General features: G+C 39.2%; 1 protein-coding gene and 1 long non-coding RNA gene across 2 annotated transcripts; both read right to left on the bottom strand.

Annotated features, from left to right (window-relative positions):
* Positions 1-6376: 6376 nt before the first annotated feature.
* Positions 6377-7622, bottom strand: LOC130718254 (uncharacterized). The gene is made up of 4 exons (XR_009012552.1): positions 7467-7622; positions 7215-7287; positions 6967-7016; positions 6377-6737 (listed from the first exon to the last, which is right to left on the bottom strand). It is a non-coding gene; the product is annotated as an uncharacterized LOC130718254 (long non-coding RNA).
* A 2358-nt stretch (positions 7623-9980) lies between these two features.
* On the bottom strand, positions 9981-11365 carry LOC130718770 (auxin-induced protein 22B-like). The gene is given in 4 exon segments (XM_057569397.1): positions 9981-10408; positions 10410-10566; positions 10670-10851; positions 10967-11365. Coding segments are annotated over 4 exon segments (540 nt in total). The 5' UTR covers positions 11143-11365; the 3' UTR covers positions 9981-10383.
* Positions 11366-13490: the final 2125 nt, after the last annotated feature.

Raw genomic sequence — 13490 nt, 5'->3', positions numbered from 1 at the left:
TTTCATTATTTCAGTAGACTACAGTAAGATGCCTTATGCACAACAATTTTAGGTCAGGTTTGGATATATAAGAGCTTAACTGCCAGGATGCAGAAGGGTCGTTTGCAGGGAGGCCCTTTTAGAATAAAAAATCTGGCATCATCCTCAGCGGCGTCGACATTAATTTTTGCTTTTTTAGAGTTTGTTTAACCGACGCAAAGTGTTAAAAAATAATATTTAAAACAACATTAGTTTGAATTGGCTTATCGACAATTAGTGTTAGTTAAGAAGGTCGCAATGAGTGACCAAGTTAACATCCGCCCACCGAAATTTAATGGTGAATTTATGTTGATGCTACGTTTATTCTTTGACTTAGCGTCAGTTGTGACCAACTTTAAAGTAAATTGGAGTCAGTCCATCTTGTAGCTCACAAGTTCGTGTCGGCCTAGCCGGCCTTGATGTTTAATAGTTTCTCTGCCCCACCATTCATATAAGCCCTTTCACTCCCTAACTCCTCAAAGCCTCTACCCGTGCGACCCCACAAAGCCACCTCTACCTCCTTCCTCCCGCGACCATTGTTCACTCTCACCGTCACCCTGATAGGTTCAAGCGGATTTATTCAAGAAGAAGGGCTCAGGGGTAAATATTAGTTAGTAAGGGGACTTAATTGTAATAAGCTGTTAGGTTGTTAGCTGACAGCTGGCTACAGCTGGAGCAGTTATGGTTAGTAACAGTTGTTAGTTACAACTGAGTAGTATAAATAGTTAGATTACTTGTTGAGGAAGGCATTGAAGTTAGAGGTTCATTTCTGATTGAGGAATCAGAGAGATCGAGGGATCTCTAGGTTGAAACCCTAACCTTGTGTTCTTCCCCAATTTCCCAGTTTTTCCCAAATTCTCTGTAAATCCCTAGATTCCCAGTCATAGCTCTATTGAGCAATTGCATTGTAATCACTTTTTAGTTCAATAACAGTCCCTGAATTTACCAGTGTTATCACTGGTATCAGAGCACCATTCTTGGTGCCTGAGGGTGAAACCACGCGATTTCTGCAACTCTGAATGGTTACGACAAGAACCATGGCAAGAAGCGATGGAAGCTGGAGCCAGGAGAGAGATGAATTGAGACAGGAAACGGAGGGCTTGCGCACTCGATTGGAGTTGACTGAGGTGCGAACCAAGGTGGCAGAGGACCTCATCGCGTCGCTGCGAGCCAGGCTGGAGGTTCGTGATCGCGAATCCACTGGAGAAGACGAAATCGAAGGCAGTAGGAGCAGAGAGGAACGAGATCGAGTTCCTAGCAAGAATCGTTCGAGGAAATTGGAGATTCCAATTTTTTCTGGAACTGATGCTGTAGGTTGGACACAGAAATTGGAACGTTACTTTGCACTGAGGGAAGTGACTGAAGAGGAAAGAATGCAAGCAACTATGGTGGCATTGGAGGGTAGAGCACTCAGTTGGTTCCAGTGGTGGGAGCGATGAAATCCATCACCTTCATGGGAAGCTTTCAAGCTGGCAGTGGTAAGAAGATTCCAACCCTCTATGGTTCAAAATCCTTTTGAATTACTGTTATCTTTGAAGCAAGTAGGATCTGTAGATGAATATGTTGAGGAGTTTGAAAAATATGCTGGAGCTTTGAAAGAGATTGACCATGATTTTGTGAGTGGAATTTTCCTAAATGGACTCAAAGAAGAGATTAAGGCTGAAGTGAGGTTGTTTGAGTTGAATACTCTTGTCGAGGTTATTCAAAAGTCTTTATTGATTGAACAAAAGAACCAGGTTGTTACTAAGAAGAGTGGGGGTTTGTGAGATCTGTAGGTTCTTACAGAAGTAACAATTACAATAAAACTGTTACAATAGAGCCTCATAGCAATAGCGAGCATAAACAGGACAATCCTGTAGGAACTGCTAGGAGTGGGCCAGTTCCAGAAGCTGGTAGGACCAGGGTAGAGGGTTACAAGCCCTTGACTGCTGCTGAAATGAAGGAAAAGAGGGAGAAAAACTTGTGTTTCAGGTGTGATGAACCCTTTACTAGAGACCATAAATGCAAAAACAGGCAACTTAGGATGTTACTCTTGGAAGAGGAGGAGGACTTGGAGGGGGGAGAATTTGAGGATGCTCTATCTGGAGAGTTTAATTCTCTGCAGTTGTCCCTCTGTTCAATGAGTGGGTTTACTTCCCACAAGTCTTGGAAGATGCAGGGAACTATCAAGGACCAAGCAGTGGTGGTTCTCATAGATTGTGGAGCCTCACATAGTTTCATTTCTAAGAAACTGGTTGGAGAAATGCTGTTACCAGTGGAAAACACCCCAGATTACACAGTGGAAGTTGGTGATGGTTATAAGATTGGATGTAAGGGGAAGTGTTCTGATCTGAAGTTGATGATACAATCATTAGAAGTCACTCAAGACTTTTACCTGTTTGGTCTCAATGGTATAGATCTGGTGCTGGGTTTAGATTGGTTAGCTAGCCTGGGTGATATTAAAGCTAACTTCAGCAAGATGAGGTTGTCCCTAAAGAAGGATGGTCAATGGTTTACCCTAGAAGGTGATCCAGCTTTGACAAAATCTGAGTTGTCTTATGGAGCACTTATGCAGATTTTGAGGGAGGAAGGGGAAGGTTTGCTGGTTCACTGTGATCAAAAAGCCACAACAGCACAGGATGACATAATTATTCCAGCAAGTTTGGCTGCAGTTTTGGCCAAATTTGACTCAGTTTTCCAAGATCCTCAAGGCTTACCTCCAAGGAGAAGGCATGACCATGCCATACAACTGAAAGAAGGTGCTGACATACCAAATCTGAGGCCATACAAGTGCCCTCACTATCAGAAAAATGAAATAGAAAAATTAGTGGCAGAAATGTTGGAAGGAGGGGTCATAAGGCCTAGTATTAGCCCTTATTCCAGCCCTATCATTTTGGTGAAGAAGAAGGATGGGGGATGGAGATTTTGTGTTGATTTTAGGGCTCTTAATAAAATCACTGTTCCAAATAAGTTCCCTATTCCTATTATAGAGGAACTTTTGGATGAAATTGGAGGTGCCAAGGTGTTTTCCAAGCTGGACCTGAAATCAGGGTACCATCAAATAAGGATGAAGGAAGAGGATATAGAAAAGACAACTTTCGTACACATGAGGGCCATTATGAGTTCCTTGTTATGCCGTTTGGCCTCACAAATGCTCCCTCTACATTTCAAGCCCTTATGAATGAAGTCCTCAAGCCTTATTTGAGGAAATTTGCCTTAGTATTATTTGATGACATTCTGATTTACAGCTCAGATTTATCATCCCATTCTGAACATTTACAGCTGGTCCTATCTTTGCTAAAACAAAACTCTCTCAAGGCAAATAGGAAAAAATGCACTTTTGGCCAGTCAAGCTTGGAATATTTGGGCCATACTATTTCCGGAGCTGGTGTGGCAGCATAACAGACTAAGGTGGAAGCCATTAAAGATTGGCCAATCCCTAGAGATATTAAGGGGTTGAGAGGGTTCCTAGGGCTCACTGGTTATTACAGGCGTTTTGTGCATAACTATGGCAAGATTGCCAGGCCCTTGACTGATTTGTTAAAAAAAGAGGGGTTCAAATGGACACCAGCAGCCACTGAGGCTTTTGAAGAGCTGAAAACAGCTATGATTAACCTTCCATTACTGGCAGTCCCTGATTTTTCCAAACAGTTCGTGGTGGAAACAGATGCTTCCAGTAAGGGCCTTGGAGCTGTTCTCATGCAGGAGGGCAGGCCATTAGCTTTTTGGAGTAAAGGCCTATCTCCAAGAGCACAACAAAAATCTGTGTATGAGAGAGAACTCATGGCACTTGTCCAGGCCATACAAAAGTGGAGACACTATCTCATGGAAAGACACTTTGTCATCAAAACAGATCAAAGGAGTTTGAAATTCTTGAATGATCAAAGGTTGTTTACAGATGAGCAGTTTAAATGGGCAGTGAAGTTGGTGGGATTGGATTTTGAGATTCAATACAAGCCTGGAAGTGAGAATTCTGCAGCTGATGCACTTTCTAGGAAGATGATGTACTCAGCTATTTCTGTCATTTCTACAGCTGATAAGGATGAATGGAATTCAGAGCTCCACCAAGATCCTAAGCTTGCTAAGTTGATTCAGGAACTTCTCATCTCTCCTACTTCCCATAGTGGGTACAGTTTTAGGAATGGATTCCTGTTTTACAAAGAGAGGCTGGTCTTTCCCAAGAACTCTAATCGGATCCCTATGATTCTTTCTGAATGTCATGAAACACCTATGGGAGGCCATTCTGGCCATTTCAGAACCTACAAGAAGATAGCCAGCTTCCTTTATTGGGAAGGAATGAAGGCTGACATAAGGAAGTTTGTAGAGGAATGTGATATTTGTCAAAGGAACAAGTATTCTACCTTAGCTCCTGGAGGGTTGCTGCAACCATTGCCTATTCCTACTGAAGTTTGGATGGACATTTCCATGGATTTTGTGGGAGGGCTACCTAGAGTTAGAGGCAAGGATACCATTTTGGTGGTAGTGGACAGGCTTTCTAAATTTGCTCATTTCTTTGCACTAGGGCACCCTTATACAACCAAGGATGTTGCTTTGATTTTCATCAGAGAGGTGGTTAAGCTCTATGGTTTCCCCACTACTATCATTTCTGATAGGGACCCCTTGTTCCTCAGTCAATTTTGGAAGGAGATTTTCAGATTGGCGGGCACACAACTAAAATTGAGCACCTCATATCATCCACAAACTGATGGCCAAACTGAGGTGGTCAATAGGTGCTTGGAGACATACTTGAGGTGTTTTTGTGGCCCTAAACCCAAGCAATGGCTGGACTGGTTATCCTGGGCAGAATTTTGGTTTAATACCAATTTCCATGGTTCTGCAGGAATGACTCCATTTAGAGCTTTATATGGGAGGGACCCTCCTATTCTTCTCAAGGCTGGAGCTATTCCTTCAAGGGTGGAGGAAGTCAATCAGTTGTTTTTGCACAGGGATGCTATCTTGGAAGAGTTGAAAGGGAATTTAACTAAGGCTCAGAATCAGATGAAGGTGCAGGCTGATAAGCATAGAAGAAATGTGGAATTTAAGGAAGGGGACTGGGTATATCTCAAGCTGCAACCTTACAAATTAAAGTCTCTAGCTTCTAGACCCTTTGCTAAGTTAGCCCCAAGGTTCTATGGACCTTATCAAATTCTGAGTCGGGTGGGACCAGTAGCTTACAAGCTAGAATTCATGTAGTTTTTCATGTGTCTCTCTTAAAGAAAGCTCTGAAGCCAGATCAGCAACCTCATTCCCTACCTCCTATGCTCAATGAGGAGCTGGAGTTGGAAGTCACACCTGCTGAAGTCATAGCTACCAGGGAAGATGCCTTTGGCAACTTGGAAGTACTTGTGAGCTGGGACACTTTACCCACTTGTGATAATTCTTGGGAATCAGCTGCCAAGATCCATGAACTTTTTCCTTCTTTTCCCCTTGAGGACAAGGTCAAACTTTTAAGGGGAAGTATTGATAGGTTCAAGCGGGTTTATTCAAGAAGAAGGGCTCAGGGGTAAATATTAGTTAGTAAGGGGACTTAATTGTAATAAGCTGTTAGGTTGTTAGCTGACAGCTGGCTACAGCTGGAGCAGTTATGGTTAGTAACAGTTGTTAGTTACAACTGAGTAGTATAAATAGTTAGATTACTTGTTGAGGAAGGCATTGAAGTTAGAGGTTCATTTCTGATTGAGGAATCAGAGAGAGATCGAGGGATCTCTAGGTTGAAACCCTAACCTTGTGTTCTTCCCCAATTTCCCAGTTTTTCCCAAATTCTCTGTAAATCCCTAGATTCCCAGTCATAGCTCTCACTACAGCATTTTTGGCCTTCTGCCGCGGACAGAAAACCGCGGCAACATGTTAAAAAACCGTGGCTGAAAGCTTACGCCGCGGTTTGGCCACGGTTTTCGTGTCGCAGTGTATGCGGCCGTGGCCAAGCCCAAGTGCCACGGTTTTATCAAGTTAAAGCCACGGTTCTCATAAAATCCTAACGCCACGGTTTATATAGTACCGCGTTTGAGAAACCGTGGCTCTAGAAATTTCAACCACGGTTTATTTAAAACCTTTGCCTCGGTTTCTCTGTGCCATTAATGCCACGGTTTCTCTGTGCCATTAATGCCACAGTTTACTAATGTCTTTTCTTCCACAGTTTTTTAACCGTGGCCATCAAAGTGTTTTTTTTAACCTTTTCAGCTACTTTTTTTTCACCTGAGCTTGCAATCTAACATTTAAATTTTAAGCCTAATATAATTATAGATAAGTGTGCTAACATGATAAGAAATTTCTAACAATTTACTTAACAACATATTACCTAACCATCTAGATCCAATCGTCCTCTAAAAGTATTATTGGCGACCCAAAATTGAATGAAAAGGAAACTGAAACAAAGGTATCAAACAACAATCAAAAGAAATCTGTTAACTCAAATAAATGATGTTCTGAAGAACTTTAAATGTTCAGGAAGAAGTTAAAGTGAAGAAGGCCTAATTCTTATTTGGCCTACTTAAATCACATCTCAGCCTATGACAAGCCATAACAGCAAGCATCTGGGGTTACTCTATAAAATAGCATAGAATAGAGGATAAAATTTTGACCATGGGTTAAATTTGCAAAAACAAATGGATAAGTATGTGCCATTTCTTTATGTCCAAATCCTAAGCCAGGACAAGTGGATATGCGGAGGCTTCAAAATCTTGAGACAATAGAAAACATTTGGAGCCATTCCAACTTCAATTGCAACAAATCAGTATAGTCTGCCATGCAAAAAATGGACAAAAAAAAATTTCAACGAGATATGAAGTTATCAAGAGAATATTAATAATTAGTGCTAAAAGTTCGAAATAGAGTACTTGTCTGCACAAGTTATCCACTGACATAGTTAAACTATATACATGTCAAGCTCATATTCAATTATCAGGCTATACCTTCAATCGGGAGATAAAAAAGTTGTGACAAAACGAGTTTGGCTTAGTTGAGAATTACCTAAATCATAACAGATTCATTTGGATTCCTTCGTCACATTTGATGACAACCTGAAAACAAAAAATAGGAGGACTTGATGAACTTCTAGTAAAGAAAAAAATCTTTGGACTAGAGAAGTCTATAGATGGTGAAGTTGGTATCACATTTTATGCCACAAATGAAAATTCACAAGCAAATGTCCATTGTTCTGAATTGCTATCTAGATTTTAACAAGAAAATATTCACAAGCAACGTTCTACAATCTTTACCTCTTGTTCCCTTAAGTCCTTTAGCCACTCTGGATCTTTCTTAGTTGAGAACCTTAGGTTTAGTAATGAGCACCTGTTCATAAAACACAGAAATAAGGAAAGAAGAAGAGGATAAAAGAAATTAATAATATTAGTTTGGACCAAACTACATATTTCATCACCAAACTACATGCTACATTTAGTAAAAGAACAAGCACCAGTTTATGAACATCTCACACACAAAATTCTTCAGTTCCAAGATGAATCACTTACACCATCATCAAAGAGTTTGCATGTCCCACAAAAGTACTTGCCCATGCAAACATCACAGATGATACAGCCCTACTTAACCTGTAAGCACTAGAAATAAGTGCAAGAGAAGAGTTAGTTCAAGGCAGATTCTAATTGATGCAAATGTAATAGATAACTTAGGCCACGGTTTTTGTTCCGTTGAAGGTATAGCCTGATAATTGAATATGAGCTTGACATGTATATAGTTTAACTATGTCAGTGGATAACTTGTGCAGACAAGTACTCTATTTCGAACTTTTAGCACTAATTATTAATATTCTCTTGATAACTTCATATCTTGTTGAAATTTTTTTTTTGTCCATTTTTTGCATGGCAGACTATACTGATTTGTTGCAATTGAAGTTGGAATGGCTCCAAATGTTTTCTATTGTCTCAAGATTTTGAAGCCTCCGCATATCCACTTGTCCTGGCTTAGGATTTGGACATAAAGAAATGGCACATACTTATCCATTTGTTTTTGCAAATTTAACCCATGGTCAAAATTGATGCAATTGTAATGTAATTGATGCAAATGTAATAGATAACTAAGTGCAAGAGAAGAGTTAGTTCAAGGGTCCACAGTTATTGAACCGTGGCATATACTATACTTAGGCCACGGTTTTTCTTCCGTTGAAGAATTTAGCGTGGTCTAAAGTGAAAAATGTTGTAGTGTCTATTGAGCAATTGCATTGTAACTTTTCAGTTCAATAACAGTCCCTGAATTTACCAGTGTTATCACACCCATCCCCCCTCCCTGCTCTGCCGCCTCCTCCACCGCTGTGATGCCACAACACACCTTCTACTACTCCTCCTCAGCCACTAGTTCATTCTCTCTACCATCCTCTCTTTCTTTGACCTCCTTCCCCTTCCGCTACTAGTTCCGTCGTGAAGCCATCTGCACCCCAGCCACAATTTCCGACGCCACCCTCACCTCCACATATTTGTCGTTTCTCCGGCCCACTGTTGTTGTTGCCGCTATCACGACCTCCATTGATGCCATCACATATGGTGCACCTCCTCCTCCAGCCACCAATTTATTTTCTCCATCACCCTCACTTACACGTCTTTGTTGTCGCGCCACCATTTTTGTTGTCACTACCACGTTCTCCAACGACGTCGTCACTTTTGGTGTAGTCTCGCCACTTCTACAACCTTCGCTATTGTTGTTGCCACAACCTCTGTTGTGGTGTCGATGTTGTCATCACCTCCACCGCTGAATCTTTGTGCAAGATTTAACCCTTTGCTAAAAGACACTTCTATTAGAATATGCTGTCTATTGGTTTGCCAAAGTGAAATGAAGAAAAACACGTTTATATTTAATTTTCATATATCTTTTTTCAAACTTATTGTAATCTTTCAACAACAACAAGTTCCAAATGATTTGACTATAGAAATGTACCCGCACTATATTGAAAGGACTGCACGCAGTATATGGAAGAGGATAAATCATTCACATGGCAGATTACAAATAATCAATGACATGCCTGCCAAAGGTGACAATATTGAAATAGAAAACCCTCATGTATGTAAAATACTTATAGACTGTATGCAAAAACAGAGCACTATATAGGAATTATAGGAAAGACATGACTATGTATTCTTTTGTCTCACAAGTTCATTCTTTTACATGAAAGTGTGATATTCATACAGTCAAAATGTGTAAGCATGTGGTCTATAATAAGATGACCATGGTGTGGATAAACTAATATGACTTGTAAAAAATTAAATAATCGTACCACACAATGTGACACTAATAAATTGTATAACTTTCCAAAATACTCTAAATGTTGACAATAGAATCAAAAACTGTTTAAAATAGTTTCAAATGCATTTTAATAAAGAGCAATGTTATAGAACGCGAGACGAAACCATGAATACTGAATGCTGAGTTGTTGTTTATTTATTGGCTGTTTGACAAAAAACTATGTGCTGAGCCTAAATAAAAGATATATCAACCAATCAATTACATTAGTTTCTGTTAGTGACTGAATGTGTCGTTCCAAAAAGCATTTTCATTTAAGAAACTAAACGTCGGCAACCACATTGTGAATACAATTATACAAACCTCCGTAACTAAATTGTAGTCTATCATTAGGTTTTTAATCAACTAGGTTTTTGATCAATCTTGTCCCCCAATATATTTAAAGTAAGACTATTAAAATATACTTTCAACAATTCTAATTCCACGGCCGCCGATAGCCAAAGACGAGATGGAAATAGATCTACCAACAAATCCTTTTTCAATATATGTCTAATGTTCAAACTCTTGAGAACATGCTTAAGAAACTTAAACTTAACTATTTATCAAGTGGCAAGTGCTAGGTTATTGTGGTAAAAATAACTTTAAAGAAAGGCCTGAAAAAAAATGTTATCGAGATGAATCATGTGATAAGATTCTTCAATATATTGATGTATTTCATTGATTTCCATAATAAATGTTTTATTTCTTGATACATTTTTACATATCTAACTAAGTTGTATTAACTTTCTCCCATCTATTCAAAAAAACTACTCTTATAAAATATCATAAGTGTATATAAAAGATGAATAAACTGATGCAACATAAGGATACCCTCCCTAGTAACATAGTACTCTGTATCATCACAAGATAAAAAAAAATCTAGATCTACAATACAAAGAACCCCTTTCTATCCTTGTACACAATTAATTTGAAGCAAACATGAGATTTCTCATTCTAATCTTGAAAAGCATCCCACCACAAATGTTGTCAAACTTGAGGAAAGTAACTCCACTGTATCTTCCATCTCCATGCTTTGGAGTAGAACTCCAGATATGTATGCTTGATTGCATACACTAAGGTGACTCAAAACCCAACCGAGAACCCAAGCTGAAACCATGTTTTTCCTTCACACCAAAACACTTCTCTTTTTGCATACTCCTAATTTTCATACACCACAACCCAAACCTCTTGCTTCAGATCCTTTCATGATTCTCAGCCTTTTGCAAGATGTCACAAACATCTCCCATGGAACATCTCCAACTAGCATCCAGTCACCATCCTTGTCTTCATAAGTAGGGGCAAACTCAGATCCCTTGTAACCCTCTTTTTCAGAGTACTCACCTAAAAAGGCAAAAAAAAACCAGATCAGTTTCAGAACAAAAAAATTGCCTAAGTAGTTTCTCAATTAAGTATTCAAAAAGTGATTTTATTTTTCAGTTCTTACCTATAGTCAACTTGAACATGTTTTCTACAGCTTTGAGGAGTTCTGAGTAGCCTCCATAGATCCTCAAGTCTATCTTTCTGAGGTAAGGAGCTCCATCCATGCTCACTTTGACATAGACCCCAGCAGCTTCTACCTCCTTCTTCCTGTAGGATCTGATTGGTGGCCACCCCACTATCTTTGCCCTGCAATTTCAATATATGGAATCAACAATTAGCTCACAGATCAAAATTTTCAACACCCCATCAACAAAAAGAGATAAAGTTTGAGTCTTGATAATCAATAATCAATTAAACATACTTGGAAGGAGGGGCTGAACCACTTTCAACTTGTTGAGCATTAGAACCCTCAGAAGTTTCATTCAATGGCCTTTTGTTGGTTTTCTTCTCACTTTCTTCTGTTCCAGGAAGCCCCAACCTAAGCTCTGTAGCCTTGAGGTTGTTGAGATCATTCTCATATGCCACTTTGCCTTCCATCTTCTTCTTCCCTAGTGATCCAAGAAAATCTTAAATCCAAAATCCCCTATACCAAAAAAGTGCTTATTGCTTAGGCTTCTTTGTTCCTTGTGAGATGTTGAAGACTTTGAGATGAGATGGGAATGCAAGTGTGCAATGTTTAGTTTTATAGAAATATAATGAAGATAAAGGGGGCATGTATGGTATGGGCTGTGAGAGAGAGGGGGCATTTACTTTATTTTGTGAAAGCATAAATTGTGGACAAAGACAAGCAAAGGTGTCGGTTGCAGGAGCAGCAAGATTAAAGCAAAATGTCCCCACATTGGGAGGACAAGGGTGGGACAGGGTCACTCACCATCTCCCATATGGAAAAAGACTTTGGGGAGGGTCAAGATGCGGTTTGGGAGAGAAATAAGGAGCATTAGTTAGTTAGCTTTGAGGAAAGGCAAAGGAAACATGTCCATGTGAGTGGAGGGACCATTCTCAGAGCCGGTTTATGGGCAAGCAATGGCCATGTGGGTCTCATTTTTTAATTGCTCAATTCCTTGTGGGGCCTTCTTACATGTGAACCTCAACCTAGTCTTCTTAGCTTCTAGATGAAAGTTTTTTTACATTGATACTCCAAATTTCACAGTCACACGAGTGAGAAAGAGATTGAAGACAAAGGAACGACTAATGTGTTAAAACATGAGATGTTGTGTTGGAATTCTAAATTCTGAATTGTCATGATTCCAACTTGAAAGAAGTGTGTTGATGAAAAAAGTGGAGAAAGTCTTAGAGATTTATTGTTAAATAAGTATGAAGAAAAAAGAAATAGGTAATTATTATAAATATGAAGAGTTGGGTTTGGTTTTGTTAATTGCAACAATACAAAAAAGTGTATCGAACCACGTTAAATTTGTGAGATATTTATTTATTTATCTATTATTTATTTTTATGTTTTTTATTAGTGTGCTTCGCTTCTGCAAATGTGAAATTCTCTCTCCTAAAATTGCATTAATAGAATGGAGGGAATGAAATTGAAATGTATAGAATATTTCAAAAGATTCACCAAACAAAAAGTTGTTTAGGCCAATATGCCCAAACAATAAAGAGGTGTTGCTAGTGTCATCGTAGCTCAGCTTCGTCGTAGAGTTGGATGGATCATTCTTCGTCCTTCGACGCCGAGTCAAGGGTGCTCCATCATCCTCTGTCATTGTCTGATGACTTGTATGTCGTCAAGTGGTGGTCCTTCGTAGTCTTGTTGTTGGCTTTTCTATCATCGAGTTGGTAGTCCATCATCGTCCTTTATCATCAAGTTGGGAGTGCCAAGGGAAAGACACTCCAATACCTAAGTCACATATAATTTTGGCAAGTAACGGTAGGGTACGGTAAATTATGTGTACCTGATGAATGATGTCATGCGCTACTTATAGAGTGACTTTGATTGCCAATCACCATCATGTAGCGGTAACATGCATTCTTTGACAAGCTCAACGTATGGGACGCATGGGCTCGTTGGATTGTCACATAGAACGTCCTTCATCGTACCTCGTTGGGCGACCAAAATGGACTCCGTAGTTGGTGTATGTTTATTTGTTTCTTCTGCCGCATACAAAGTTTTAGACTCCTCTCATGTAAATATCTCCAATAAGTTGGAGAGTTGATTTTGAATTCTTTCGCAAAGATATTTTTCAAGAGCCCTCTATTTTGGGGTGTGATTCAAATTATGGATTCGGGTCAAGTCGCTCACGGTCAATAAACTAGATATGTTTAATAAATGATACAATCATATCCTATGATGGCCAACCGACGATGAGCTGGATTATGGAGGTCCAAATCGGAACAGAAGTAAGAGAATTTGTTTGCTTGAATCCCTTTCTTAAATCTCATTTGCTCGAAACATTCATTTAGGCCCTTCTTTCGCTATGAGTGATATGTGGTTAGATGTACCATTACAGATTCAAATGTATTATGTTCATTCTTTACTATTATTTATTTAGTTATGACTTGTGAGGAATATTCTCACGAACTCCTTAATGATAACTTCAAAGGAAATCCTAAACTGATCAAATGTCAAAGACATCACGGGTTTAAAGCATTTGTTTTGTTTAGATCCATGGGTACAAAACACTTAAGCCCCGGGAGTATTAGTTAATTATTTAAGATTGTGTTTTGTAGGGAGTTAATATAATCATGAACTCCTTAATGACAACTTACCATTGACCAAATCAAGAATCATTTAGTTGCACTGCTCAGAAGGTAGCTTGAACACTACCTAACTGTATATAACATCATATAATACATTGATAAAGTTAACCATTTTCTAATTTCGGTTGTATTCATGCTCTTTAAGTCATCATCTTATATTCCTGCTCTTAAATTTATAT

This window comes from Lotus japonicus, chromosome 5 (assembly GCF_012489685.1).
Source record: "Lotus japonicus ecotype B-129 chromosome 5, LjGifu_v1.2".
NCBI classification, from domain to species: domain Eukaryota; kingdom Viridiplantae; phylum Streptophyta; class Magnoliopsida; order Fabales; family Fabaceae; genus Lotus; species Lotus japonicus.
The sequence above is the reverse complement of the archived record's forward strand: the minus strand, read 5'-3'. Positions and strand labels throughout refer to the sequence as shown.